We start from the raw sequence: 26,632 nt of genomic DNA on the forward strand, positions 1-26,632 counted from the left end.
ATGAACGTGGAATAGGCTAAGATTGTCTGCAAATACCGAATGGTGTGGCATTCTATTCTGGTAGGCACTCTATATATAGAATGGGTTAATTAATTAGAATAATAAACACTTTTTTTCTTATTATTATGCATTTAATATACTTGTATGTACTATACATAATTCAATAGATAAAATACATTGTTTAGATCACTTTTCAAAAACATCAGATTATAGACTGTGTTTTTTAGCCAGTTCTATGGGAAATACCTACAGGATTTTTTTGTGGTTAATTAATTTTTATATACCTTTTGTTTATAAAAAAGTGGATAGCATGAATGCGTTTTTCAAAATCTCTTATTCACTTGCATAGCATTCAACACTAGGGGAGTCTGAGCGGACACACAGTAAACTGTTAGAAAAAAGGTATGTTTATATAATGGATTTTATAAATAAAATAAAAACAAACATCAATTGAAAAATATATATTAACTTCCTAAAGTTTAATTGGCCATGAAATTTGACATATATAATAATTTTATGGACTAGTATCCTACTTTACTCAATTTTCCTGTGTATTAATAGATGATTCATCAAAACGGACCTCTGAGTAAACACCTCGTCACATATATTACATACAAATTTGTTTCTATCGTGCGATTCCAAGTGTCTTAACAAGGTATATTTAGTGTAGAAAGATTTTAAACAACGTTCGCAGGGAAAGTTTCTTTCCCCTCTATGCCTCTTCATGTGTAGTTTTAAAGTGGCGCTTAAAAAGAACGCCATTCCGCATTCCGGACAGACCTTGTTTCTCTCTTGAAGATGGTCCCGTCGTATGTGAGCGGATCGGTGGTGCGCCAAGCTAAAGTTCTTGGGACAAAACTTACACTGGTACCTTCTTCTTTTGATACCGTGGGCTAGTAACATATGCTGCATTCTCGAACTGTGCGAGGTATAAGTGTCTCCGCAAAGGCGGCAACTGTACGAGTCCTTTACTCCGGTGTGTCTGATCATGTGTTTCTTGTAACTGGCCTCTTTAAGTGTGACGTTGCATATTTCGCACGTCTTTTTATTTTCGGAATGGGAGGCCAAATGAAGTTTCAATCTCGCAGGGTACAAAAAGGCTTTTCCGCACGTATGGCAGACGCAGTTGGGAAAATGTACGACCATGTGAGTCAGCAGTTCGCGATGAGTGGGATACTCTTCCTTGCAGACATCGCAAACAACGCTACTTTTGTCTTCTAGACATTTAGGCATTTTTTTGATAGGTTTTTTCACTTCGGTAACTCCGGTATCGCTTTCGTTTGCAATCAATTTGTAGCGTTTACGAAGCGTACTCGGTTTATTTAAATTAGAATTGCCTTTTGGTTTAATAACAGTGACGTCCAAAGTATTATTAAATACCTCACTCTTACTGAAATTCTTAATAATTTCTACGCGTTTCACTCCGGATTCATTTACGGGCATATTTTTATGCAATTCAATCGTTCGTTTTATGATATTAATTGATTTAACTACATTTTTTGGGGTGGAGATTTCTGCTGGTTCGCTTTTTATATTTTTAACAAATTTAATGGATTTAATTATACTTTTAGGAGTTGATTGATAATTTTCTTTAATATTGTGTATTTTACTAGGTTGGATGGTGTTTCTCAAAGTTGGGTTATTTTTATTCTGATGTATTTTACTTGTAGGCTTTAAAGTTGCGGATTGTGAATTTGCAGTTGTGTCGTCATAGTAATCGTGAGGTTCTGCATAATCACCATCCCAAGACAATTCCAGTGGATCTAATACTTCTTTCTTTATAATCGTATCTAGAAAAAAGAATAAAACAACATAAATGTAATAATTCTCTCTCTCTCTAACCCTTATCCGCACCTAATGGTGCATAGGGCACTGCATCGTATTGACGTAATATTATCTTGATCGTTAATTATATGAAGGCAAGGTGATCACTCCTGCGTTTCAGGCACCAGTCCAGAGTAATATTAAATAAATATTAGAGAGTAAATTCGCAAATATTTATTCTCACCCCCCTGGGAATCGACCCTGGGACCTCCAGCACGTTAGCTAAACACGCTGAACACCACGGAGGCGGACTAATAATTGTGTGACTTAATAATTACTGTGACAAAAAAATATGAAAGAAATTTGAGGTTAATTGAAAATGAAGTACAAAGCTATATAAATAATTGCATTATGTACCTCCTGCAGAAAAAACATCGTAGACAGTTTTATTCAATTTTATCTGTACTTCTTCAATTTCTTTCCGAAAAGAGTAACAAATCTTCAATTTGGAAATGCATTTTTCACAAATTAAATAGAGAACGTCGTTCCTCTCCATATCTCTTATTAACTGTAAAAACGAAAAACAATAAATTAATGACAGCATCAACCATCGTGCTATCGGGTTATTTTCAGGCATATTTTTTTTATAAACAGGCAAGAAGAAAAGCGCACAAGCAGCTTTATTGTCAAAACTCCTGTGCTCTTCTTCAGAGAGCCAACACCACCATTCAGTAACTTACCTCGATTGAAAAACAATATTTTATGATTTCTGCATAAGTCTCGTTGAGGTCATAAGACTGTAGCAAACTTTTCAAATTATCTTCAGATAAACAGCACTGGCAAAACCCTTCCAGTTTTTCATTCCGCGACTGAACTTTGACGAGATGTCGCGTAATGCGAACAGTCGATCGTTTCATTTTGAAATCCGTTTTCTTTTGATTTATAATTAAATTCACCATTTAAACTCAATTATTAGAGTTCTATTATTAACATATTTCATATTTAATGAATGTACTTTTTTTTTAAATCTGACACTTCGTGCAGCGGACGCCAAATTTCCTATATAAACCGAAGCACAGACTAACTAATTTATATTAACCGAAGCATGGAAAACATAGAAAAGTTGGCCAAGAGAGAAGGCTGCGTTCACTTACTACGTATAATTACTCTATGGTCAACAGCGATTTCAAACCGATAAAATTTCAGCAAGTACCTACTTTAGTTGTGGGTACCGAAATCGAGTAGGAGGAGGCTAGTTGTTACAAAAAAATAAGTTGAATTTATGAAATCTATTTATTTTTAAACGTATAATTTTTATTGTATACAATCCATTTATTAAAGTATTTTAAGACAGTATACTTAGAATACAAAAATAACAAAAAATTAAATTAAAATGTCCCCCACCCTGGGGCAAGTTGTTGCAGTGCGGGGGCATGTTGTTACTGACTAAAATAACACCACATATCGCTCACTCCTTTCAAGAACGTCATAAATCAAAAATCGTCAATTTTCAGTTGTGCATGTTTTCGGAATGCCTAGAAAATGTACTATATCCCAGCAAAAGCGGCATATTTTTAACTTAATATTTACCCGCTACAGGGCAGAAAGTGTTGTTTTTGCATTTTGAAGAAAAGGTATTGTTCAATAATTTAAAAAAAAACTAAATATTTTACAAATGGAGAAAAAAACCTTCAGGTTTTACCTAAAAAGATCTGTTGCACGGTAAAAAGTTTAGTAAGTGGCTCGATATTTATTTTTAAAACATTGTATTATATTTTTAATCTTTAAAAACGTTCTCCTGGAAAATCAAGTTTTTTGATTTATGACGTTCTTGAAAGGAGTGAGCGATATGTACAAATATGAATCTAAACAATAATACGAAAAATTAAGTTATTTTGTATTTCATTAATTCATTCAAACACTTATCCGCGCCCCAATGGTGCATCTCTATGCCCTCAGTGCATCATATAATCGCAGTGTTATCTTGATCGTAAACACATGAAGTAAAGGTGATCAGCTCTCCGCTGCAGGTACCAGTCCAGGGGAATATTGAATAAATATTATAGTGAAAAATAACACTTTTATTGATCTGACGCCCCCCCCCTGGGAATCGAACACGGGACTTCCTGAATGGTAGCCGAGCATGCTGACCATTACACTATGGAAGCAGACATTTTATATTTAGTCACTATAATATGTGTCACAAATTTGGCATATAAAATTAAGTATATTCGCATATAAATGTATAAACAGGAAATGTGAGCCTACTTTCAATTGGATAACGATTGTTATACTAAAAACATCTCTTATAGTTGATGAATAATTAATAGTCAAAGTCAGTCAAGAAAATTACTTTAAGACACAGAAATACTTTTATCTGTTTTATTTTAATAAGAAATCAAATAATAATTCACAGGCGAAATTACGTCAAAACTTGCGAACATGATACTTACGCATACTGTGTGACACACGTCACAGGACCGTGTACGTACGATAAGGGAATTATTTAGAATGTAAGAACTTGCTTATGTGACAACTAGTCCCCACTACTTTATACTTAAATCTACCTTACCGATGATTTCTTTTTGGGTTTAAGCCGAGCAGATTGACATTTTTGTAACTATTTAAAAGCACCTCATTAGGAAAGGAGCGTAAGAATTTGGTAATGTGGCTTATCTAATAAGAATTTTAAGAATAACCTTTAGTCATATTAATTCTAATGTTTTTGCTGATATGCTCATGACTTCATAACTAATATATTTTTTCAATAAAAAAAATACACTAGTCATGGGTAGCTAGAGAATGATCAAGGTAGTAGTAATATTTGGCAAGTGTGGGTGGTAAGTAGGGCAAAGATGACAAAAAAGTGTTGGCATCAAGTCAATTAAAATCTGAAATTTCATAGTTTTAAGAAATCAAGAGTATGGAACTGGGAGGTATTCAGTTAAATACATGGAAGTTAATAAAGGTTGATTTGCGTCAAGATAGTGGAGTGTTTTTATCTTCTTTGAAGGCAGAAATATTTACGTACATATGTTTGTAAAAATAATAAATCGATCACTTTATTTCTTAGATATATTATACATATATACAAACACATATTTTTTTATCAAATAAAAAACTATTTCAACTGTGAATTTTATTTATTTCGTAAGGCGTATTTAACTATATTTTACATCTAAGTGAATTATATTTTAGAATCCTGGAGGATGCCAGTTTGTATCATGTTTAACATCAACCATCTCGTAACAGACAATTGTATCGCCGGGTTTAACTTCAATTGTACTGTCAGAAAGTTTCAACCCGCATTCCACATCTTTTTTTATTGTATCTACTTCGTTCTTTAACTGTCTCATTGAATCCAATTTGCCTGAAATAAAACAAATTTAGTTTTATTCATTATTATATGTTTACTGTTTTCACGAATCTTCAGTACCAGTACAAAGAGTAATAAATTATACCAAGGAATGTGTGTGAAAGTATCATAAATATGTATTTTTTTAATGCAGTACGCAGTTTTCAATACATTACTAGAGATGTAATAATACCAATCATAGCTTTGTAAACCATTTGTGTTGAAATCTCAACAATTTACAAATAATAAAGTCCTCATATGAAAAATCTTTTTTTTTTAAAAGTCCCAGAGTCAGATAAAATAGGATTTATGCCTGTAAAAGCCAGGATTGTTTATCTAAATTGTCAATACTGTTCTATATTGTGATGATTTCTATGGATTTTACTTTATATTATAGATCTTCAGTAATTTAAGTAAGGTAAGTAAATATCCAGTAAGATGTGAAAATTGTCAGCACATTGATAATAAATTTGTGAATATGTATATATTTTTTAAAGTATAGACTTAAAAAAATATGTATTTGCAAATTTATTATCTATGTGCTGGCAATTTTCACATGATACCAGAATACTAATACATATGTAGTAGTAAAAAGAATACACAAATTTATACAATTAAATTTTTCCCATAACATATGTAGTTACAGGTAGATTACATACCTTCAAATATGCATTCTTGTCCTCTTATAAGTCGATACAGTAAATTCTTCTTTAGAACTCCACGCACACATCTACTGCCAGCAACATAACTTTTCTTTCTCCCTTCATTTATCATAAAACCTTGCAATACATTTGCCTCACCTGTAAATAATTAAATGTCTCATATATTTCAAATACCGAAAGTGAAAATAAAAATTTATCAAAGCCTAACTAGCATTTAAAAAATGTTCCCTTCAATTACTGTGAATTAGTGTAAATTAAGTTTTAATTTAGGGGTAATGTTGAGTTTACGAGACAAACTAAGGAACGCCAGGATAAGGGAAATATGCAAGATCGAAGATGTTGGGGAAGGCAACTAAGGAGACAATGGTATAAACATGTGAGGAGAATGGAACCATCCAGACTCCCCCACATTGCACTGTACAACCAACCCCAAAGTAGGCAACTCCCGGGCAAACCACCAAAGAGATGGATTGACCAATGGGAATCAACATCGCAGGAGGCTAATCCTTCATATAAACAGACCACAAGGCCTACACCAAGAAGAAGAAGAAAAGAAGAAGGTTAATGCAAGATCTCTGAATGCACAAGAGCACAGTCTCTTTTTTGGAGAGGCACAGCGAATCTAAAACTATAAGTTTGCCATATGTTTAGAAATTGTATTATGTTGTGCTTAAAAATGTAACTATATTAAATAAAAATAAAAAATAAAAAATAAATTCTCTGAATCCATGTATGTAACAGATTACATACATAGATTCGGAGATCTTGCATTCTAATTATTAGATCTCACTTATCTAGGGATATACAGACATCATTCGAAGCAAACTTACCAACAATTTGTTCATCTTGTGTTATGGGTATGCGCAGGTTAAGTTCACTCTTAATATCGTCCACCAATTTATATATGATATTGTGCTTTTTAACAGGCACATTTTTGTCTTTAATCAACTGTTCCACAGATTTTGGAATCTCCACATTGAATGCATAAATAGTGCCGTGGAATGCTTCCGCCATTTCTACATCTGTCTGATTTAGGTTGCCAACACCGTAATGAACTATATCCAATTTGCAATTTTCATGGTCATCGTAAGTATCTAAAACATCCAAAATGGCTTCCACAGAACCATCCACATCACCTGAAAACCAAGGTTCACAATCAATTTTAAAAAATATTCAGCTTGCTAAAAAAGATATTAAAAAAAAAATAACCATGTAATAAACGGAAATGAAACAAATCAAGGAACCAATAAAATCAATAAATGTTGCCGAGTTGGGACAATATTTCACTAGTTTAACACAAGACAAACATTGAAATTTAAAACATATTAGAAGTTCCTATTAATAAAAGTACAATGAAATTAATTAAATTACAATGAAAATAAATGCTGAGGTTCCATTTGCATAAGACACTTTTTGTGCCTGTGACTCACTAAGAGAATTAAAAAAAAACAAACAAAAAGGTAACTTTTCCTTACGATTTGTACGTTCGTAAAGGAATTTATTAAAAACTACGTAAATTATGCATTGATGAAAAAAATATTGTTCCCTCAGTTCGGTTAGTTTGGGTGATGTTTCTAATCCCCAAAAGGGGAGTCAACTAAATAATATTAATAAAATGTCTTTAAAAAAATATATTAACACGGTTGCTACCATTTAGTGTGTAAATCAAAATCGTCTAAAGAAAAATGTAAGATAAAAAAAGGTTAAAGATTTATATCATATAAAAAAAATATCTGTATAAACGCGGATTCCCTACCTCTCATTTTTAAAAGAGTAGTAATATTTATTATTTTCTGTCCTGATTTTTTGTTAAAATAAATATGGAGGTGGTGACCCTGTTATTACCTTTCACAACAATGTGAAATGAAGGTTCGTTGGATTCAGTGTATAATTTTTGTCTGGGACCATCTGGTCTCATTTTAAATCTCCCTAACAAGCGTTTTCTCTCCAGAGTAGCTTTATATTCGGTCATATGTTGCGCTTCCTTCATTTCAATTGCTACCAAATCTGCCTCTTGTTTTTCTTGCATTCGGAGGGAATTGCGATGTCTCATCACCTCACTAGCACGTCTCTAAAATTTTGAATTACAAAATTAAATATTAAATTTTTTTGTGAAATATAATCGGCAGGTGGAATTGGTGAGTCCTGCAATGTCAGCTGAGGTTAAGAGTAAAGAGCAGATGATATTTGCAGATGCCGTTTGTGGGTGTATAGTTGGTTGAAAAACAGCTCATGTAATACATAAGTAGTGAAATATTTAGTAAATATTAAAAATAAAATAACCCCTTCGGGGATCCAAAATAAATGATCTGAGAAGGTACTTTATGGAAGGTATATATGTAGTGATTAGTCATATTTTCTTATTTTGTTTTTACCTTATGTTTTTTTATATTTTCTCATTAGTTATATTTTCTCATTTGTTTATTTTAAATATGCTTCTTACCTTGTGTTTTCTCATTTATTTATTTTTAATATGCTTCTGGTGCCTATTTATTATACCTGTTTGTTGTTTTTATATTTTGCCATGTATTAGCATTAGTTTTGGTTATTTAAAAAAAATCTTTTTTGTTACTTTATTATTTGTGTTCCAGTCTTGTTAACCTTAATCCTATGTCCCAAAATGAGAAATAGAAATTACTCATCGGGAATATTATATGTATATTTGTATGATTTATGTTTGTAATATGTTTTGAAATAAATAAATAAAATAAAATAAACAAATAAAAATATATCAGTATTCAGAGGGCAGGTGACATAACAGGGATACATGATTTTTAACTGTTTTTCATTATATTACAAATAAATGGTTAATCGCTTTGGTAAATGTATAGTTAATAACGTGATGGTTTAAAGAATGGTGTTACCTCAGACTCGACTTCTATGATCTCATCCCCCGCAGACGGCATCTCCCTCCAGCCAAGGAGCTGCACGGGGGTGGCGGGCGGTGCCTCGGCCACGGGCACACCCGCCTCGGAGAACATGGTGCGCGCCTTGGCCCACCCGAGCCCCGCCACCACTACGCAGCCCCGCCGGAGCGTTCCTCGCTGCACTATCACGGTGGCCAATTTCCTAGAACAAAGTAGTGTGACTACAAAAGTTCAACTTGTTATCCCCGGTATTGTATTCCCTAATTAGGAGCCACATTAAAGTCGAATTCTCTGTAAAATGTCATAAAAGCTACATTATAGATTTGTATCGCATGATCCATAGGTTATTGGAAGTATGTAGCAATATTAAAAAAAATATTTATAATAATACCTATTGCAGGCAGACAGCTGCGCTTATAAAATTATTAAAAATAATGATTAATTTGGACTCTTTTTATTATCATGTGAGCTTTGTCATAAAATCACACATACTTCAAGCAGGAATCGTGTTACATTAAATACCAAACATGACTTGCATATCTGACCAACAATGTGGGGCAAAGTCTGAGTACAACTGCATCAGAATAACAAAGCCATTTATTTTTTAATTATGTTAACTTTCCTATGCATTGACATATATGTATGTAAAACAAGAACTTACCCTCTACTGGGATCAGTTTGAGCTTCCACGACTACTCCTTCAACGGGTCCCGCGGGATCAGCTCTCAAGTTCATGAGTTGGGCCTGCAGAACGACGGCTTCCACTAGCATGTCCAGGTTAGTTCCCTTGAGCGCGGAGACCGGCACTGCTTGCACGTCCCCCCCGAGGTCCTCCACCAGAATTCCGTGCATGGAGAGCATTTGTTTCGTAGCATCCTAAAACTGACATCTGTAGACTCAAAATGCTAAAGACTATTTTTTATTCTTGAAATATTAATTATTTCCACAATTTCCAACGGAAGAGACTGATAAACTTGGTTAACATAACTCCTGTCGGAAGTTTTAGCAATTGGTGCTTTTTAATAAAAAATACCCATGGGCATTATTGCAGTGAATAAATTAACACATATTTTTGCACATTGTTTGAGGGAAAAGCTCAAAAGCGTCTTTTACATACTGTTGGTAGAAAGCGAGAGACGCTTATAAGCGTTCTATTTGATTATTTTTAGTAGAGCGGGAGACGCCAAAAAACATTGTGCAGGTAGAAATTGGGTTGCCGTTACTTGTGATTAGTTTACGACCTTAATTTTTATAATAATTAGGGTCGGGATAGACAAAAAAAACCGTCCGACAACAATGTGTTAATACATATAAATAAAAGGAGATTTAACATGTTTACCTACAATGTCTGCTCCTGGTTTATCAATTTTGTTGATTGCAACAATTATGGGTACTGCAATAAAAAAAAATTGATATAAGACAGTAATATTATAAATAACACAATTTTAACCACTTTGTATGAACATACATTTTTTTTGTTATTAAAAAATACAACTTATTTTAACGTCGATAAACCTTTTTTGTAAATTTAGTAGTGACACTGTATGTACTTAAAAGTAAAAAGTGTGGCATCTATAACAAAATCATATTTTTGGCATGATTGGATTCAGTATCTAATTTTCTGATACAATACATGACTTTTACAAATCAAGTAACGTATTCAAAGCAAAAAACAAATTAAAAAAACGATTTTATATGAAACATTCTGTGATTTCTTTTACATTTATGTTTAATATGTAAACTTATTTGTAAATAATTGATGGCTTATTGCATAAAATTAAAACATCAATAATTTAACCATTAACATTATCAAAGAACTATTTATTGTGCATATGCTACCTTTCACCTTGTGACGGCAGTACAGTATCTACCATACCTCATAACGCAATTTCTGTGTATTTCGTGAGTGGTTTATTCACAAGTATAAAATTGCAAAGTGCCAAGTATTTTTAATCACTCAATGGATGTTTAAAAAAAACTATGTACGAAGTTACCTCGAGCTTCCTTAGCCATTCGTATGGACTCCACCGTCTGCTCCATCACTCCATCGTCAGCAGCCACTACAAGGATGACCATATCTGTGATATTGGCTCCCCTCTCTCTCATAGCACTGAAAGCGGCATGTCCTGGTGTATCCAGAAAGGTCACTAGGTCACCACTCTGTAGTTTAACTAAAATAATGCAAAAATGTTAAAATATTCCTTCTAAGATTAAGATACACGTTCTAAGATTTGGTATTTTGTTCATTTGAAAATGGCTAAAGCATAGAACTGTAGGAAAGTTACAGTTTTTACCGTTTGCAAAATTAATTGTCACAATAAATTCTTGACTTATAGACAATCCGATGTTTTAGGTTTATTCAATTATTTATTTGTTCATTCAAATCTGACAGCCTAACTGCATAAATAGCACATTATTTAATAAGGTCCAATTGAAATGGCGCCATTTCTGTGAAAAGTCACCTCAAGGGCGCTTTTCAATTAATGTTATTCAGTTGAACTGATGATGCAATGGTTATTTCGAAACTGGCAGTCACAAAGTAGTGTTTTTAGTAGTATTACACAAAGTGAACGAAGGATGATAAAGAGGGTGTTATTTTAAAAGATACAGTACCTGCAAATGCACCAATATGTTGGGTGATACCACCAAATTCTTGAGACACAACGCTTGTGTTTCTCAGAGAGTCCAGAAGGGTGGTCTTGCCATGGTCGACATGTCCCATGACCGTGACCACCGGGGGTCGTGGCTTGAGGTGCTCCTCCGGGGCAGGAGGGTTGCGAAACACGTCCTTACTTACCTACATGTGACATGTCAAACATTTTGTTATCCAAAATATGGAATATGAATTTACATATAAAGATGCTGAGCTTAAGTATAAAATCAGCTAAGAAATTAGAACACCATTTATTCAAAGAGAAAGCAATTTTATGTGCAGAAATAGAAACAGTTTGAAGAAGTCAGAATCAACTGCTCTAAAACTAGAAACTATCTAAAGTGCATAGTTTATAGCAGTGTTTCACAAATTTTTCTATTCAAGGTATTTTAAATTTTAACAAAGAAAAAAAAACTAATTTTATTTAATATTAATTTTTTATTAAAATTAATATAATGCGAAAACATAGATATTATGTTTAATGCGAAATGTGAGCCTGCTTTACTGAGCACAGGCAATAAAAATTTGTAGGTGTTATCTTCACAAAACTAGACTTTTTTCCGCAGAGAACCAACTAATAAACACGGTACACCACACTTTGCAAAACACTGGTTTAAAGTATTATTTAGTCTTACAGAATAATCTGTTTGCTCCGAAAATGCTTGACATTCAAATTGAAATATAATAAATATATGTTAATGTAAAAAGTTATCTTTTTATTTGCTTAACTCTCACATAATATTAAATATTCCAAAATACAACATAATACACATTCACTTTTAAGTTCGACAGAACACAAAGAAAGCATTAATATGATGGTAAATTTTGACAAAAATAAGAGAAGAATATATATTTTTTAAATCGTAATAAGTGGACAGTATACAACAATATCGTGACATCTTGTGGGCATAAGAATCAACTAATAAAATATACAAATATATATTGTTACCTTTTCCTTTTTCTCTGATTGGTCGGGCGGGAGAACCAATCTATACTTGTGACCGGATATCTTAACAACATCTTTGATCACTTGAGGGTTGTCAATAACGGAATGGGGCTTGGTGTAGCTAATGGAGTTATCAACAAATACCATACACTCCAATACGTGATCTATTCAAAATAAAATTTGAAAATTACACATCAACAAACGTTTAAATGTATAAAGGCATGGCTTTTTTTTCCATGTAATGCGGTGAAACAGAGTTCCGGCAACATTTTAATTTTTTTTTTAATTTCCAAAATCAATTAGATAAAACAATGTTTGTGCTTACGTAATTACAATATATATTTATATAATTCGTCAAAATGATAGAATATGGTATTGAATGAATATTTAAATGATATTTGAATATTTAATGATTATTTAAAAACCAAAATTTGTTTAATTTTTTGTTTGCCCTGGATAAAAGTATTTGCAAATTTCATAATTAGTTATTTTATTTTATCGACATATTTTTAACCCCGTATAACAAAATAACGATAAATTTATCTTATAATATTCGGGATTTAAAAAAAATATATACGAAGAATGATTCCATGATTCCAATATAATTTTCCACTGATGAAAATAAGCGAAATTGGGTATACCTATGAATAAAGAGTCAGTATATAAAATAATAATTTTAAAAAAAATATTTGTATTTTTATTATTTACAAAAAATACTTCAATTTCACACTATTTCTGTGAGCCTAAGCAGCTTATGATTAGAAATAGGTAAAAATTAGTGGTAGAGTAGGTTCCAACCCAGAAACTGACTCAAGAGTCCGCGACACTAACCACTGGACCACAACACGACACCATTATAAACTGAATTAAAAAAAATACATTGAATAAGTTCAATAATAAAATGAATAATTAATAATTTATTCATAAAATGTAACTTACCAACATCTTTACCAAGGGCATTGGCCAGATCTGAAATAGTCATATTCCTCCATATATCAATTAATTGTGAGGTAGATTTTGCCTTAGGGGTATATCGGATGACTCTCTTTCCCAAATTTTCAGCTGACTATAAAAATTATTGACCATAATTTAGCTATGCGATGTCGAAACAACAAAAATTCAAGTCAATCACACATATCGCTCACTCCTTTCAACAAAGTCAAATATCAAAAAACTTGATTTTTCAGGAGATTGTTTTTAAAGTTTAAAAATATAATCAAATGTATTGAAAATAAATATCAAGCCACTTATTGAACTTTTTATTGTGCAACAGATGTTTTTAGGTAAAACCTGAATGTTTTTTCTCCATTTGAAAAATATTTAGAATATTACAAAAATTATTAAACAATACCTTTTCTTCAAATTGCATAAACAACACTTTTCGATGTATCAACTCCTTTTAACGTCAAATATGACGTTGTTAAAAGGAGTGAGCGATATGACTAAAATCATCAATGAACTTCTACGAAACTACGACTGAAACTACGCTATGATACATGGCTTAATTCCATATTCACTGTATTTAAGATTTAATTTAATCTAAGGTCACATGAGAAAATAAAGTTTAGTAAATAAAACTGCTTATAAAAATAATAGTAATTTACTGTAGGTCCTTGCTAAAAGAGATTAAATTATTTTGTTTTTACACGTCATTTATTCATACGTTGTAAATTATTTATTTATTTTACTCTTTTAAATACAAATGGTCTAATATCGTGAAATTACGATTTAAAAAAATTATGTGGTCAAAATACATACCCTTTCATCGGCAGTTTTTCTTTTTTTATACAAAAAGTGTGAATTGTGAAAATTTCGACATAATATGCAATTATTATACGAAGTTGCCTGCATAAAATTTTTGAATTGTCTTAAAACTAAAATATCTTTCAGCACAGACGATGCCCTGTAACAAAATCATAACCTCAAAATTATGTTTTCGGTATTCGCATATAACACGAAAGGAACATAAGTGATAAGGGTCTAGTATAATTGAAATTAGTATAAAAAAATTATATCACTCATAAAATTCATTTATATTCACCGCAATATAACTTGTCCTCTTATGACAGATGCCATGTTACTCAGGGGGGGTCGACTCGTAAACGTCAGATTGTTCAAAAAACGACCAGAAATGACGAGATACACTAATACACTAACAAAAACACCAAAACGGGAACGAAAAATACGAGATACCAACAAGTTGTTCAAATATTTCAAATAAATGTAGACAAACTATGGTTATAGACAATTATCGATAGAAAAATAGAAATCCGTATATGAAGAACTTGATAATATTGAGTATTATGCCAAAGTTAAAGTTAAATTTTGCGTATGAAAGTGTAGTTTTTCTTACTTGACACAACGCTCCCTTGAACTTCTGCAGCACCCCCCAAATGCAAAAAATTTAAAAACGCCTAGCCAGACTTCCAAAACGCCCACAAAGGGGCGCTGGCACCCCCGTTAAGAAACATAACTTCAGGAAGTGGTGGGCACTCCTTCCGCCCTTTTAAAATATTGTATTTTCTAGAATTTTAGATATAATATAGTAATTTGAAAATTCTATCGTTTTTGTTTTTGTTGAAAAGCCTTATATTTATACATAGTTTGAGATAATAATTTCAAAAAAGTTACCATTACCATTTACCATTGTAAAGCTGAGTTGAGTAACCATTATTAATCGCCTGAACTCTTTTTATAAATGTCGCGTTTTAGCCGTGACCTTTCTATTTTTGTTTACACTGAAATAAATAAATTTAGATATTGAAATATCTTCTTTGTAATATTAATATTATAATTTTGAAAATATGTAATACAACAAATTTCAATATAAATACCATTTAACCTGAAAAATTAATGATAAATATTTCGGCGGGTGGATTCGACATTCAGCCGCGGCGAAGTCACGCCCAGCCGGGAGCTTAGTACTTCTAGCCGTTTACGTCACTTCCGGCCACTGGCGAATATCACTTCTAGCCATAAAAAATCGAGGCAGTTGGCGGTCTTTATATAAATTAGTTAGTCTGTGATGTTACTTATATATTATTGCCAGTAGAAAAATAATCTAGTAATCAAGTACCTACCTACGTGATATTTACAAAAATCGGTAACTAGGTATGCCCTACCATCAATAGATATTTTTTGTTGTTGAATTCCAAGGGATAAAATATGTGTTCATATACGAATTAAAAGTTATTATTACACTAGTATGTTTACAGTTCAATAAGTCTTATTTCTTTTGTCTACATCCAAGAGCGCATAGGACACTGCAACGGCACCTTAAAGCTCAGTATTTAATAGCCCGCAACTTAATTTTCTTTAAATCCAGGTAACATTTAACGTATCTGAATTTCATTCTTAAAAACCACAATCAATATCAAAACTCCGTTTCTATCTAGCCTTATTCAGGCTTATTCCGCTTCAGTTTGATTGAATTAAAAATAGTAAATAAATTTATCATTACTAATACTAAATATAATATCTTCAAAATTGAATATCATCATCGCTAACTCAATTTTGTTTATCCAATTGAAATATTTATTTAAGATACTTACATAATTTGCATTCCCATATTACTATATGAATAAAATTCAGTAAAAAGATCTTTAAATGTATTTTTAAAAATCAATTGCATAAAAATGGAAAAAAGAAAATAACCAGTTTTTTCTTTAAAAAGTGTGAAACATAATTCAGGAAGTTTACGGTGACAGAATAAATTGTATGCATTCTGAAGGACGGTCTGGAATTTTGTAAATTTTCGGAGAATTCTATTGTATAGGAAAAACAGGCAAAGGTAATTTTTATTAATGAAAAAGGGAAACATTGTTAACACGCATTTATTAAGTCGTCAATCTACATAACACAAATTATGTAGGTATATATATTATGAAACTATAGGTTTCGAAAATCAGCACCAATTTATAATGCTGATTTGAATATATGTATATATTTATATGTACCTAATATTTTTTTTGATAGAAAGGAAAAAATATATAATTCTGAAAACATGTTACATATGTACATATATAACAAGGGAAAAGTGGAATTGTCAATTTGTTTATTATCAAAGAAAATTATAATCAAAACCATTTTTAAATTTTCCCTATCAATTAACTTATTTACAGTATCATAGTAATAATTATATGTACCTACACATGTAATAAAAGTATAAAAATAGTTTTATTGCATCTTCTCCAGCAGTACGAGTATTTTACAAAAAAATGATAAAACCCGAAATTTCATTCATCCCAATACTTTTTAAATAAATTAATAATTCAACTTAAGTGTCAACATATTGCATACAACGAAATAACAATAATAACTTGATATAAATATTATGTTAAAATTCATAGTGAGATATGCTTAAATTATTATAATCACTTGAGAAATTGATGAAATAAGAATGATAACAAAAATGAGCCAACAGCATACCACATGTAAGTGCAATTATTATCTATGATTCAATAAAAAGCCTCGAATAGGTGAAAAATTATTTGATTGCTTATAGTACACAGGTACACATTGAACCAATCCCGACATGAAATTGTGAGCATCAAATTTAAAATGTTATACATAATAGTTAACTATAAAAGAGAGTACACAATAGTTGACTATTTGAGAACTTTATGGAGAAAGGAGGCTATCTTCAACATGTAGAAAAATATTTCTTTTTCACTTCAGACATGTTGCTAGAAGAAAAAGAGATGATAACCTTGAGAAATTAGTGGGAATGTACAAGGATAGATGGCCAGTTCCAACCGAGTCTGAGACACGACCCTATCGTGCTTAACGAAACAGTTGGCACTGTAGAAGCAGAAAAAGGACCGTGACACTCAGCTATGAGAACTTTTAGAGAGAGAAAAGAGATAATTGTCAATTTAATACGTAATTCCCATAATAAAATATCATCCTGTGAAATACATAAGATATATGCCCTAATATTCTGTCGGAAACTAAATCATATTTTGCTTCAATGAATTATTATTGACTGCAAATTCATCAATAAATCATAGATAGTAATTTTATCCATACAACAGATGTCATAGTCATGTGCCATTTTTTCCATCATCATTTTAATACATTCAATTTGATCTTGCTCATGTATACATTCAGAATACAACATAGATATTCATTATGGATACATTCTAAACAACATGTGATTATGATCTATAATATTTTACATAAATAGAATAACAAGGTATAAAATAAAACTTTATAATAATCAAACTATGTATGTATATACATTTTCCGGTGAAGTCAAATCGTAATATTAACAACTATGATTCTAATAAATTTGTGACTTCCTTTGGAAGAGACCATATAGACAGTGATTTGTCCTTGCAGCCAGCAATAATCTGAAAAAATAAAACACAATGAAGCCCTGCAAGTAAGTCATGGAATGGATGAGCTGAGCCAAATTACAGTACATTAGTTTCAAATTCCCACAGAAAAATCTGTATTCCCACATAAGTAAGTTTACAGATATTCTCAATTCAAAATATCTTGGTTTGTATAGTATAACGTAGGTATTCAAACATAATAAAGCAAAAAGTATATAGTTTTTTGCACAATAATTTTATTTGATCAGTGACCGGGTTTCGTCGTTACAAGGTTCGTCGTTGTAATGTTCTCAAAATGGCCACTCTTCTTGCTTTCCTTTGAATGCCATAGTTGAATAAAAAAACGTGAATGGGAAAAGTTAGACAGCTCACCTTATTATTGACGATTGCCATTGCCAGAAGCATTTTCCCTGGACCGGGAATGCGAGCGATTGGGTTTTCAGAATCGGTTTTCTTAAATACATATATCACTCCATCGTAGCACCCAGAAAATAGGAGACCCTTGTACATCTGCAGACAGACAGCCCCGCGTCCACCCTTGTGTAGTCCGACAAGTTCGCCAGTCTAAAAAATACAAAAAACATTCATTCACTCTCAATCCATAGATACATACACATTACTGTCTTTGCTTAGACATTTTAACAGTAAAATTACATTTCCAACCAGCCAGGCAGCACCTTTTTTTTTGGTGTGGGGTAAGTAGCTGGTACTAGTCAATTGTGGCTTTAAAACTTGAAATAAAAAATCATTTATACATACAAAAAAAAAATGTAACGATTTACATAAAATTAGAGTATTTTATTTATTGTTTCAGCATTTAAGAGTATGGTTACTAATTTAATTATTAGAGAGCAGTCTTTGGATTTCTTATTCAAGATTTGGATTTCTTATCCACACTCAGCCAATGGTGCATCGGTCATCATATCAAAGTAATGTCATCTTGATCGTTAATTACAAGAAGACAAGGCTGTGCTGTACTTCAAGTACCAGCCTAGGATAAAATGAATACTAGAGAACAATAATTTTAGCTCTCCTGGGAATCAAACCTATGCCCGCCAACAAAGAAGCCAAAAGCGCTTTTCACTACACTACAGAGGCGGACTGTAGTGGAATAAGTAATTGTTAAACCAAAAAATTACACAATTTTAACATATTTAAAACAGATTTTTTTTTAATGCCATAAATTTGTGCTGAACAATGTATCACTTATTTAAAATATTTTTTCATAAAAGATTTAAAAATCATAAAAAAGCTAATCCACCTTTATTTCACTAACAATAAAAAACAACCCTCAATAAGGTATCCACCATTAAAATATATATTTCTTTGAATTTGACCATCCATGTATGTATGTATTAGTATTTCTTTCAAAAGAGCATCATAAAATGAATAAAATCTCTATGTCATACATACCACAAAATCAAACACTTGCACATCGGGTCCACTGGTTCCACAGTACACCTTACCACAATCAAACAGCAAGCTGTACACCGTGTTGTTAGGTCCGTGGAAGCTTCGCAAGAGCAGTCCCGAGCTTGCGTCCTTTACTGTGACCTCTTGAGAGCGCGACGCTATTAACAGAACTTTTCTAGGTCCTTCCTTTATGGCATGCAACGCTAAAATAGCATTATCCGAAAACTTGATAGTCTTTTCTGGAACCAGTGATCCTTTCTGCAAATAAAAATGGTATTAAAAGGGAGAAAAAATAAAGGCAGGTGTTTCTCCTAAATTAGTTGACACTTGTACAAATTGTAATCGGTCATAGCATATTTTGTTGAAAGAGGACCTGAAAAGGTTCTTTACATGAAAATGCGCGCTTCACAATAAGTAAATAGAAATATTTGAGAGATCCTATTTGAGTCCGATAAGACTCCATCATGTCGAAATTGCCACCGCTTCTGCTCTGCTGATACTGCAAGTCTATGGAAAAAAATCTTCACTACTGAGCTGGTGTTTCCTTCATACCCCTCATCATTATCGTATACTTCCACTACCATCAAAGCATACAACAGGTATCTACATTTTTGTCAAAATATATATTTTTTTAATATTGAAATTAAGGAATTCCAGATACTAATTGGGAATATTATGTATGTAATATAAATAAGTATGTAATATGGAATTTATTTAATAGTTAGCAATTTTAATTATGCGCATTGGAATTTGAATTTAAATGTCCTAATTTAATATAATGTCCCAACTAAGCAACGTAAATTACTACATATTAGTTGCTCGGTTTAGATTCCCGATTTAGACTTAATAAGTGTCTGCTCCAATTAAACTGTGATTTATTAAGCAGAATTGACCTTAATAAGCATTTAATTTTCACTTAAGGTATACAATATATTTTCACGCATTTTCGAAAAGTTTTTCATTAATTAAAGTAAATTTTCTCATTGACATTCAATTCCCAGCTCAGGAACATAATAGCTAATGTTCTAAAAGTAAAGTGGAATTCTAGATAGTATACCAGTGGTGTGCATATCCTGAACTCTCGGGGCTATCACCAGAATAGGACAAAATAATTTTTGGTAGATCTACTGAAATCAACCCAAATCTATTTATGTGCTGAAATTGATATGAAGTGAATTTTCGAACATACTCTGTCGAACACAGAGGATGTACACAAAATAGGGAGTCCGAAATAAAAATAGTTTTGCCCACCACTGGTGTATACAATTATATATTTCTTTTTTAATTAAGTTTTATTTGGTAAATACAACTATTTTGTAAAATCTATTGTGACATGTATTTGATGCATTCCATATAATTTTCAAACATCATATTTGAAAATTATGCGGAATGCATAAAAAAACGTGTCACAATAGATTTTTAGAAAAAGTGGTTTTACCAAGTAAAATTCAAATTAATAATGGATAGATATTACCACAAAGTGACTGCCGAATAAATTAATGAAATTATATAATATTTACCTCAATATCAAATTGAACAATAAATCCACTCTGTGTGCCAATGTACAGGGTTTTCCACTCCTGAAACATACTTTGTATCGGACCTCCAACGTCAATGTCTTCCAGCATTTTCTCGCCAGTCTACAATACAATATGTACTTTTATTTACCTCATAGATATATCTAAACAGCATTTTTTGCAATAATTTTATACAGATAATATTACCTTGAAGTTAAAACACCGTAAAAAAGAATCGAGAGAGCCGGTATATACTTGTGTTGGTGTTCTATTTGGCTTGATGGCTAGACAAGTGACAGCGAGCTTAGAAACAGTTATGGTTTGAAGCAGTTTTTTTTTAACACCACAATAATAGTAAACGTTTCCATCTAACGAAGCTGCCAGAAAGTTGTCACCGACACACTGAAACAATATTTTTCTATGAATTTTTTATTTATTTTTTTTTTTTTCTTTATTTAAAATTCTTTTGCATTACATAAATTCAAAAACAAATAATATTTATAAAAAATAAAAATGAATACAAAAAATTTCATTTCGTACTTATGTATTATTAGATAATTGATATATTTTATCGTAGTCCTTACCTTCAATGCGATGATAGAGTCACTGTGGCTTGTAAAGTTGATAGAGTCGCCAATAGCGCTTTCATTAAGTGTTGGAACCAAATTATTTTTGACTTGATTATACATGTCAGATTCTATGCTGTCTAGAATTTTTTTTTCGGAAAACATATCCGGGTCTTCCAGGAGAGATACATTTTCGAATAGTTTGGAATCCCATTGGTCTATTATACTGAAGGAATCGTTTACTTCAATATTCCCAATAATATTGGGAACATCGGGATCGCAAAAATCATCAAACTGAACCGCGTCCAATTGTTCTAATGATATGCAATCGTCATCGTTAGTATATCCTTTTGTGGTGAACAAGGTTTCGTCATTTATGATTGAAGAGTCATAATTCTCGTGGATCATGGGTGACGTGCCCATTTTGTAAGTCAAGTTAGGGTCAGGAAGCGAAGGCGACTTTGTGTCTCCGGTGCCTGAAACAATTTTATTGGCATCCAAACGTTCTAAATACACCCGACAATCCACCAAATCATATTTTAGATTTTCGTGTGAGGAACCATCGGCAGTTACACGGTCAGAATCTTTAACTAATTCTACTGACTCGACCGACGCTCCGGAAGATTTGACGTCCTTTTGAGGATTGCTAATTTCAAAATCACATTCTTCATCTGTATCATTGAGTTGAGATATCAAATTAAATAACGGGCTAGACTTTGTCCGCGACTGAGAACTGCCACTTGTGGTTCTTTTTTTTCTAATTTTGATTGCGGGGATTGCAGGAGGTAATTTAGTCAAACTACTTTTTAATACTACTTTATCACAGTTACTTTTATCTAATTTAGTACTATTATTACCACTTCTCAGGCTCTTATCCTTTCTACTTGTGTCAGACCTCTTTCTAGACTTATTACCACTAGCGCCATCTATACTACTCGGCTGGTCACTCACGTCACTTTCACTTTTGATCACAACTTCTTCGGAAACCACGAGACTGCAGTCCGGAGCGACCGGACAGCCTGCCGAGTCTACGTACTTGCTCTCCGTGTGCACGTTCACTCCGAGATAGGAGTTCTCACTGTTACCGCCATCCGACTTTCCCTTACCATATAACGCATCCACTTTACCATTGTTTATATCTTTACCAGGAATAATGTTACTTAAAGCGCACACATTGTTTTCCGTTTCACTAATATCTTTCTTTGTGACGAGTTTAGTTCGATCGCACTTGGCCGGTTCTGGTTTACTCTTGGGTTTGGAAACACTGACTGAGGAATTTCTGCTCCTGTTTTCATTACTATCATGTCTGTGTTTGCTATTAGATTCTTTGGTTTTTTGGTGATCACTTTGCGATGCGCCCTTTTTATGTTGACTATGTTGATTTTCCGCAGCCGGTACCTTTTCTCTGGATGGACGCAACCTGGGTATTTTCATATTTTCAATGGAAATACTCTTTATTCCTGACTTATCATAAGGTTTACTTATGGGTTTCTTGGGGTCACTTTTATACTTATGGAAGCGCAGCTTATCTATATTTTTATTCTTCGCATCGTTGGAACTATTGGACTCCGAATTCAATGGCAAATCTAATTTACTGTATAACTTGAGCTTCTCTTGCATCAAAGCATAAATATCATTATCAATTTGTCTCATTTTTTCCAAAATGTCTTCTGGCTTGAAATTTTGGAGATCGTCGAGTTTAGGCTTATCGACAGTTTTAGTTATTTTCGTTGATTTCAAGGATTCCCTTTCAATAGATTCTTGGATTCTTTCAGTTTTTAAAGATTCATCTGTCTGGGTTTCCCTATGGAAATAAGTTTCAGTGTTAGGAAGTGCCGAAGAGTTAGAGACAAAGTGATCCAATTTGAGAGTTTGACAAGATCTATCTCTGGAATTCTGTATTATGCATTGGGTTCCTTTTGATTTTGAAGAAATTAATGATTCATAGACTTGTGATGACGCATCGCAGGTTTTGATACAATACTGAGAACTTTGAGACTTGCTGATGGTTTTGTGGCACTCAGTTTGGCTTCCAGTACTTACACCTATAGGAGGACCTACGGGCAAGGTATTCGGCTCCACGGAGTTATTCTGTCGGTCACTAGATATCGGTGAATGTGATTGTTTCTCTTCCGAATTTGTTAGCTCTCTGTTTCGGCCAAAGAAAATGTCTTTTCTAACACTTATAACATTGTGTTCCGATAAATCAATTTTTTTACTACTTTGATTGGGATCAGAATCACCCAACTTACGTTTTTTAAACTTTTTTGCTTTTTCTTTTAAATGTAAACTCATAGAGTTTTCACTCGAGTTAGAATATTTTTCCGATTCGGCCGAAGTGATGGAGGACGGCGAACAAGTATCATTTCTCTTATTGCCATCCGGCTGATTATTAACTTTATTATTTGGATTATCACATTTATTATTTAAGGCAACATTTGTACTTCTCAATGCGGTTTGAGGAGACTGGGAATATCTATGCAAACTCTTATCTGGAGATTTTCTCTCCAAACATTCCGGAGATATCTTCTTGTGATTAATGTTGTGTACTTGATATTGCGGAGGTACGCAGAATTTATTGTTGTCGCTTATTTCACTTGGATTATCAATATTTGTATTTGAAGGTTCACTGTGAGATATTAATGTTCTAGTTTTAAGATTATTTTCTGGTCCACTTGTAACACATTCCATATCAACGCTCGGTTCTTGAATTCTTCTAGTATATATATTTGAATCTGAATTGTCGACCAGTGTGTTTGAAAAAGATTTCGGACTTTCACATTCCTCGTTTCTAAAATCGTCAGGTATTTCGCGTTTATTCACGTGTTTAAATATGTTATTAGAAGCAAAGTTAATATTGTCAGTGCCTGAATAATAAATTGGATCGACCTTATATTCGATGGGATTTTGATCCCAGTTAGCATGGTAATCAATGTCATCATAATTTGACATTGCTTGTGCACTATCGCAATATGTAGAATTTAAATTAGTCTGGTCGAATCTCGACTTCCGATTAGAGCCTACGAAACAATGAGAGTTGCCGTGGTTGTTATACAGATAAGAATTATTTTGAATGTTATTTTCTACGGATTTAGCATCGTTGAAATAATTAGAGAAATTGGAAGCATTTGGAAAAGTGTCTTCCGTGACAGGATCTTGCATAACACTAGCGAGACTCCTCACGGACATCTCTTCATTCAGGGTGCCCATTAGGTCCTTCTGCAGCACCTTGCTGAGCTCCGCAATGACTTGCGGCTCCATGTTGGAGAGTTCCACCGACGCATCTGTGTCCAGCATGGTCCCGAGATGGCCCATGAAGGCATCTTGCACTATCTGCTTCCCCTGCAGCGAATCCGCGTTTGTTTCGTGCAGGCGAAGTGATTTATCCGCTATGTTTCTAAGTTGGTTACTTATAGAAGTACGTGTTTCTTTGATTAAACTGTTAAGCGCAAAATCATACTTGGTGGATGTTATCGGTTGAGTCAACATTTTTCTCAGAGTCTCTTTGTCTAACTTGAATAGTTGTTTAAGAATTTTCCTTCGCATAACTTCGGACTTTCTTTGATAGATATTAGTGGCAGAGTGTTGAGAAGCCGACGCTTTTGCCACTTTTGTTGCATTTAAATCTTTAGCTTCTGATTTTTTGGCAGATATAGGTTTTCTGGGTAGTTTAGGGTGCTCTATTCTTCGCCTTTCGGAGGCTTTGGTCGTAACGTTGTCATCGCCATATTCCGCAGTAGGGTCGCCCGTAAATTCTATATTTGTTTCGCTGGCTTTACGTTCTCTCAGCTTTTGTTTTATGGTGTTAATAGTTTCGTGAATATTGTCACAGGTTAATCCGAAGGACGGGGTGGATTTGGGTTTGTCTTTCTCATACTGATAGTCCGGCGGCGGCGGGGTCTGCAGGAGCCCGGTGGACTGGGGGGGCGGCCCCCAGAAGTAGGGGGCGGCGGAGTTGCCGGGAGGGGGGCGCACGGGGGGCCGGATACCGTGGGGGTTGAACTGCTGCGGAGTTTGCGGTGGACCGATCCACGCAGGACCCCTCAGCCGAAAACCACCATCGGGGCGCCAATGGCGAGGGTTGGGTGCTCTACAACACGACAACGGACGAAATTGATTAGGAAACATTTCTAATAAATTAATTTTAATCGACTAAAGGGTGAAAAGAAAGGGCGAAGAGGAAAGTAATATTTCCTAATTACGCATTTCAAGATTACTTATGTATTTTCTGTATCGAAAGATGAAACTATAACTATATTATATGTAAATAAAATTACTCTTAAAATGCGGGCCATCTTTTATAAATACAATATCCAGTACCTTGTATTGAATGCATGGAAGTTTCCACGGCGATTTCCTCGAGAAAATCGAGGATTGTGGTTAACCCAATTTTCAGGACCCGTATCCCAATGGTTTTCGTATGTCCCACGACGCATTTTAACTAATTAAAGCAACGCCGATTCGTGACTCGAATACTTTGTGATTTATTTATTTAAACATACTTTAAAGCTATGGATATATGAATCTATATTGAGAAAACTCTCTCCGAGAACTAGGCAGCCTAGGCAAAATCACAATAATTTTCGATATATTATATTTATTTTTCTCCACGAAATATTTTGACAAGTTTTTCTATGGAATAAAAGGAAAAAATGGACTTCGTTCGAAAGTACGCCGCATTCAATTTAGATTTTTTTAATTATTTTACTTACTACTACTACTACTACTACTACTACTACTACTACTACTACCATCACACTTTCTCCACAGAGGTATGCGGAAAGGATGGAACGCCACACTCCTGACACACACTTTCACATCCATACATCTAGACTTTTGACACCACCAGATTTTAGGTTCTGATTGATCTGATCGTGCCTTTTTCGTCCTATTCAGTATTTTTCGGCCGTCCTCGTTTTGTTTTATTTAACTTAATTTTACTTATTTTCTTAAAGATATTCCCATACTTAACAGATAGACAAGCATATTGTCACCCAAATGAAAAATTATCCAATTGAATAAAAGGAATTATCAGAGGGGAGATAACTATTCTTTTTAAAGTAAGCGTACTCAAACAATTATTAGTATTTTATGTATTTTTATAAAGTTTGAAATTGTTTAAAATTAAAACTTTCTGCACAAAAAAATCAATTGCAAAAAGGACACGAAACTTAAATACAAACAAAACTGACTTGTTTGCGACTTGGATAGTTTTACATTTAGGTGACGAAAAGATTTGTTCAATCGTGCAAATTTTTACAATGTTATACAGTGTATAAGGCAATCATTTAAAAGAAATAATCATTTAATAAATAGTAAACATATCACCTCTAAATAAATAACGCCAACTAATGAATATTTTTATTGGGCCAGCCCATATTTTGTACTATAAAGTGCACGTTATGCGTTGATGCTAAAAGTAAGCATGTGCCTTGCTGTCATCATAGATTACAAGGTTTTAGTATAAATAAGGAAGATTGTTGCATAAATAGCTGTCATTCACTTAAAAAAAAATTATATGGGCGCAGCTGGTAATTAGTAGTTTCGGAACAC

The 26,632-nt window shown here is 33.1% G+C and overlaps 3 protein-coding genes across 5 annotated transcripts; all 3 read right to left on the reverse strand.

The window, feature by feature from the left end:
• Positions 1-383: 383 nt before the first annotated feature.
• LOC148304137 (uncharacterized) lies at positions 384-2,860 on the reverse strand. The gene is made up of 3 exons (XM_088268799.1): positions 2,505-2,860; positions 2,182-2,332; positions 384-1,790 (listed from the first exon to the last, which is right to left on the reverse strand). The coding sequence occupies exons 1-3, from the start codon at positions 2,721-2,723 to the stop codon at positions 535-537; spliced, it is 1,626 nt and encodes a 541-aa protein (XP_088124925.1). The 5' UTR covers positions 2,724-2,860; the 3' UTR covers positions 384-534.
• A 2,028-nt stretch (positions 2,861-4,888) lies between these two features.
• mIF2 (mitochondrial translation initiation factor 2) lies at positions 4,889-15,304 on the reverse strand. Of its 2 annotated transcripts, XM_088268774.1 has the most exons (14): positions 15,280-15,304; positions 14,289-14,327; positions 14,006-14,150; positions 13,187-13,313; positions 12,251-12,411; positions 11,262-11,445; positions 10,643-10,819; positions 9,992-10,041; positions 9,310-9,524; positions 8,646-8,850; positions 7,627-7,852; positions 6,612-6,917; positions 5,779-5,919; positions 4,889-5,134 (listed from the first exon to the last, which is right to left on the reverse strand). In XM_088268774.1, the coding sequence occupies exons 2-14, from the start codon at positions 14,321-14,323 to the stop codon at positions 4,959-4,961; spliced, it is 2,148 nt and encodes a 715-aa protein (XP_088124900.1). In that variant the 5' UTR covers positions 14,324-14,327; positions 15,280-15,304; the 3' UTR covers positions 4,889-4,958. The 2 variants fall into 2 exon arrangements, with proteins under 2 accessions (XP_088124900.1, XP_088124901.1); XM_088268775.1 differs by lacking the exon at positions 15,280-15,304 and having other exon boundaries at positions 14,289-14,374.
• A 760-nt stretch (positions 15,305-16,064) lies between these two features.
• LOC148304139 (uncharacterized) lies at positions 16,065-25,735 on the reverse strand. Of its 2 annotated transcripts, XM_088268769.1 has the most exons (8): positions 25,400-25,735; positions 21,937-25,169; positions 21,098-21,555; positions 20,721-20,915; positions 20,517-20,636; positions 18,997-19,254; positions 17,956-18,147; positions 16,065-17,598 (listed from the first exon to the last, which is right to left on the reverse strand). In XM_088268769.1, exons 1-8 carry the CDS (start codon positions 25,513-25,515, stop codon positions 17,521-17,523), a joined length of 4,650 nt encoding a protein of 1,549 aa, XP_088124895.1. In that variant the 5' UTR covers positions 25,516-25,735; the 3' UTR covers positions 16,065-17,520. The 2 variants fall into 2 exon arrangements, with proteins under 2 accessions (XP_088124895.1, XP_088124894.1); XM_088268768.1 differs by having other exon boundaries at positions 21,098-25,169.
• Between the last annotated feature and the right edge of the window lie 897 nt (positions 25,736-26,632).

Source organism: Brachycentrus maculatus, unplaced genomic scaffold (genome assembly GCF_059751285.1).
Source record: "Brachycentrus maculatus isolate JH-2025_06_01 unplaced genomic scaffold, ASM5975128v1 h1tg000328l, whole genome shotgun sequence".
Taxonomy (NCBI): Eukaryota; Metazoa; Arthropoda; class Insecta; order Trichoptera; family Brachycentridae; genus Brachycentrus; species Brachycentrus maculatus.

What these genes read in the sequence shown, in the direction of transcription:
- LOC148304137 (XM_088268799.1), bottom strand. Translation starts at nt 2,723, where the DNA reads ATGGTGAATTTAATTATAAATCAAAAGAAAACGGATTTCAAAATGAAA. An exon ending in AATATTGTTTTTCAATCGAG is followed by an intron (nt 2,333 to 2,504) that starts GTAAGTTACTGA and finishes TCGTTTTTACAG; the next exon opens with TTAATAAGAGATATGGAGAG. An exon ending in CGATGTTTTTTCTGCAGGAG is followed by an intron (nt 1,791 to 2,181) that starts GTACATAATGCA and finishes TCTTTTTTCTAG; the next exon opens with ATACGATTATAAAGAAAGAA.
- mIF2 (XM_088268774.1), bottom strand. Translation starts at nt 14,323, where the DNA reads ATGGCATCTGTCATAAGAGGACAAGTTATATTGCG. An exon ending in TCATAGAAGTCGAGTCTGAG is followed by an intron (nt 7,853 to 8,645) that starts GTAACACCATTC and finishes TCAAAATTTTAG; the next exon opens with AGACGTGCTAGTGAGGTGAT. An exon ending in ATTTCACATTGTTGTGAAAG is followed by an intron (nt 6,918 to 7,626) that starts GTAATAACAGGG and finishes CTTGGTTTTCAG; the next exon opens with GTGATGTGGATGGTTCTGTG.
- LOC148304139 (XM_088268768.1), bottom strand. Translation starts at nt 25,515, where the DNA reads ATGCGTCGTGGGACATACGAAAACCATTGGGATACGGGTCCTGAAAAT. An exon ending in TACGGTGTTTTAACTTCAAG is followed by an intron (nt 20,637 to 20,720) that starts GTAATATTATCT and finishes ATTGTATTGTAG; the next exon opens with ACTGGCGAGAAAATGCTGGA. An exon ending in TGCAAGTGTTTGATTTTGTG is followed by an intron (nt 18,148 to 18,996) that starts GTATGTATGACA and finishes TGTATTTTTTAG; the next exon opens with ACTGGCGAACTTGTCGGACT.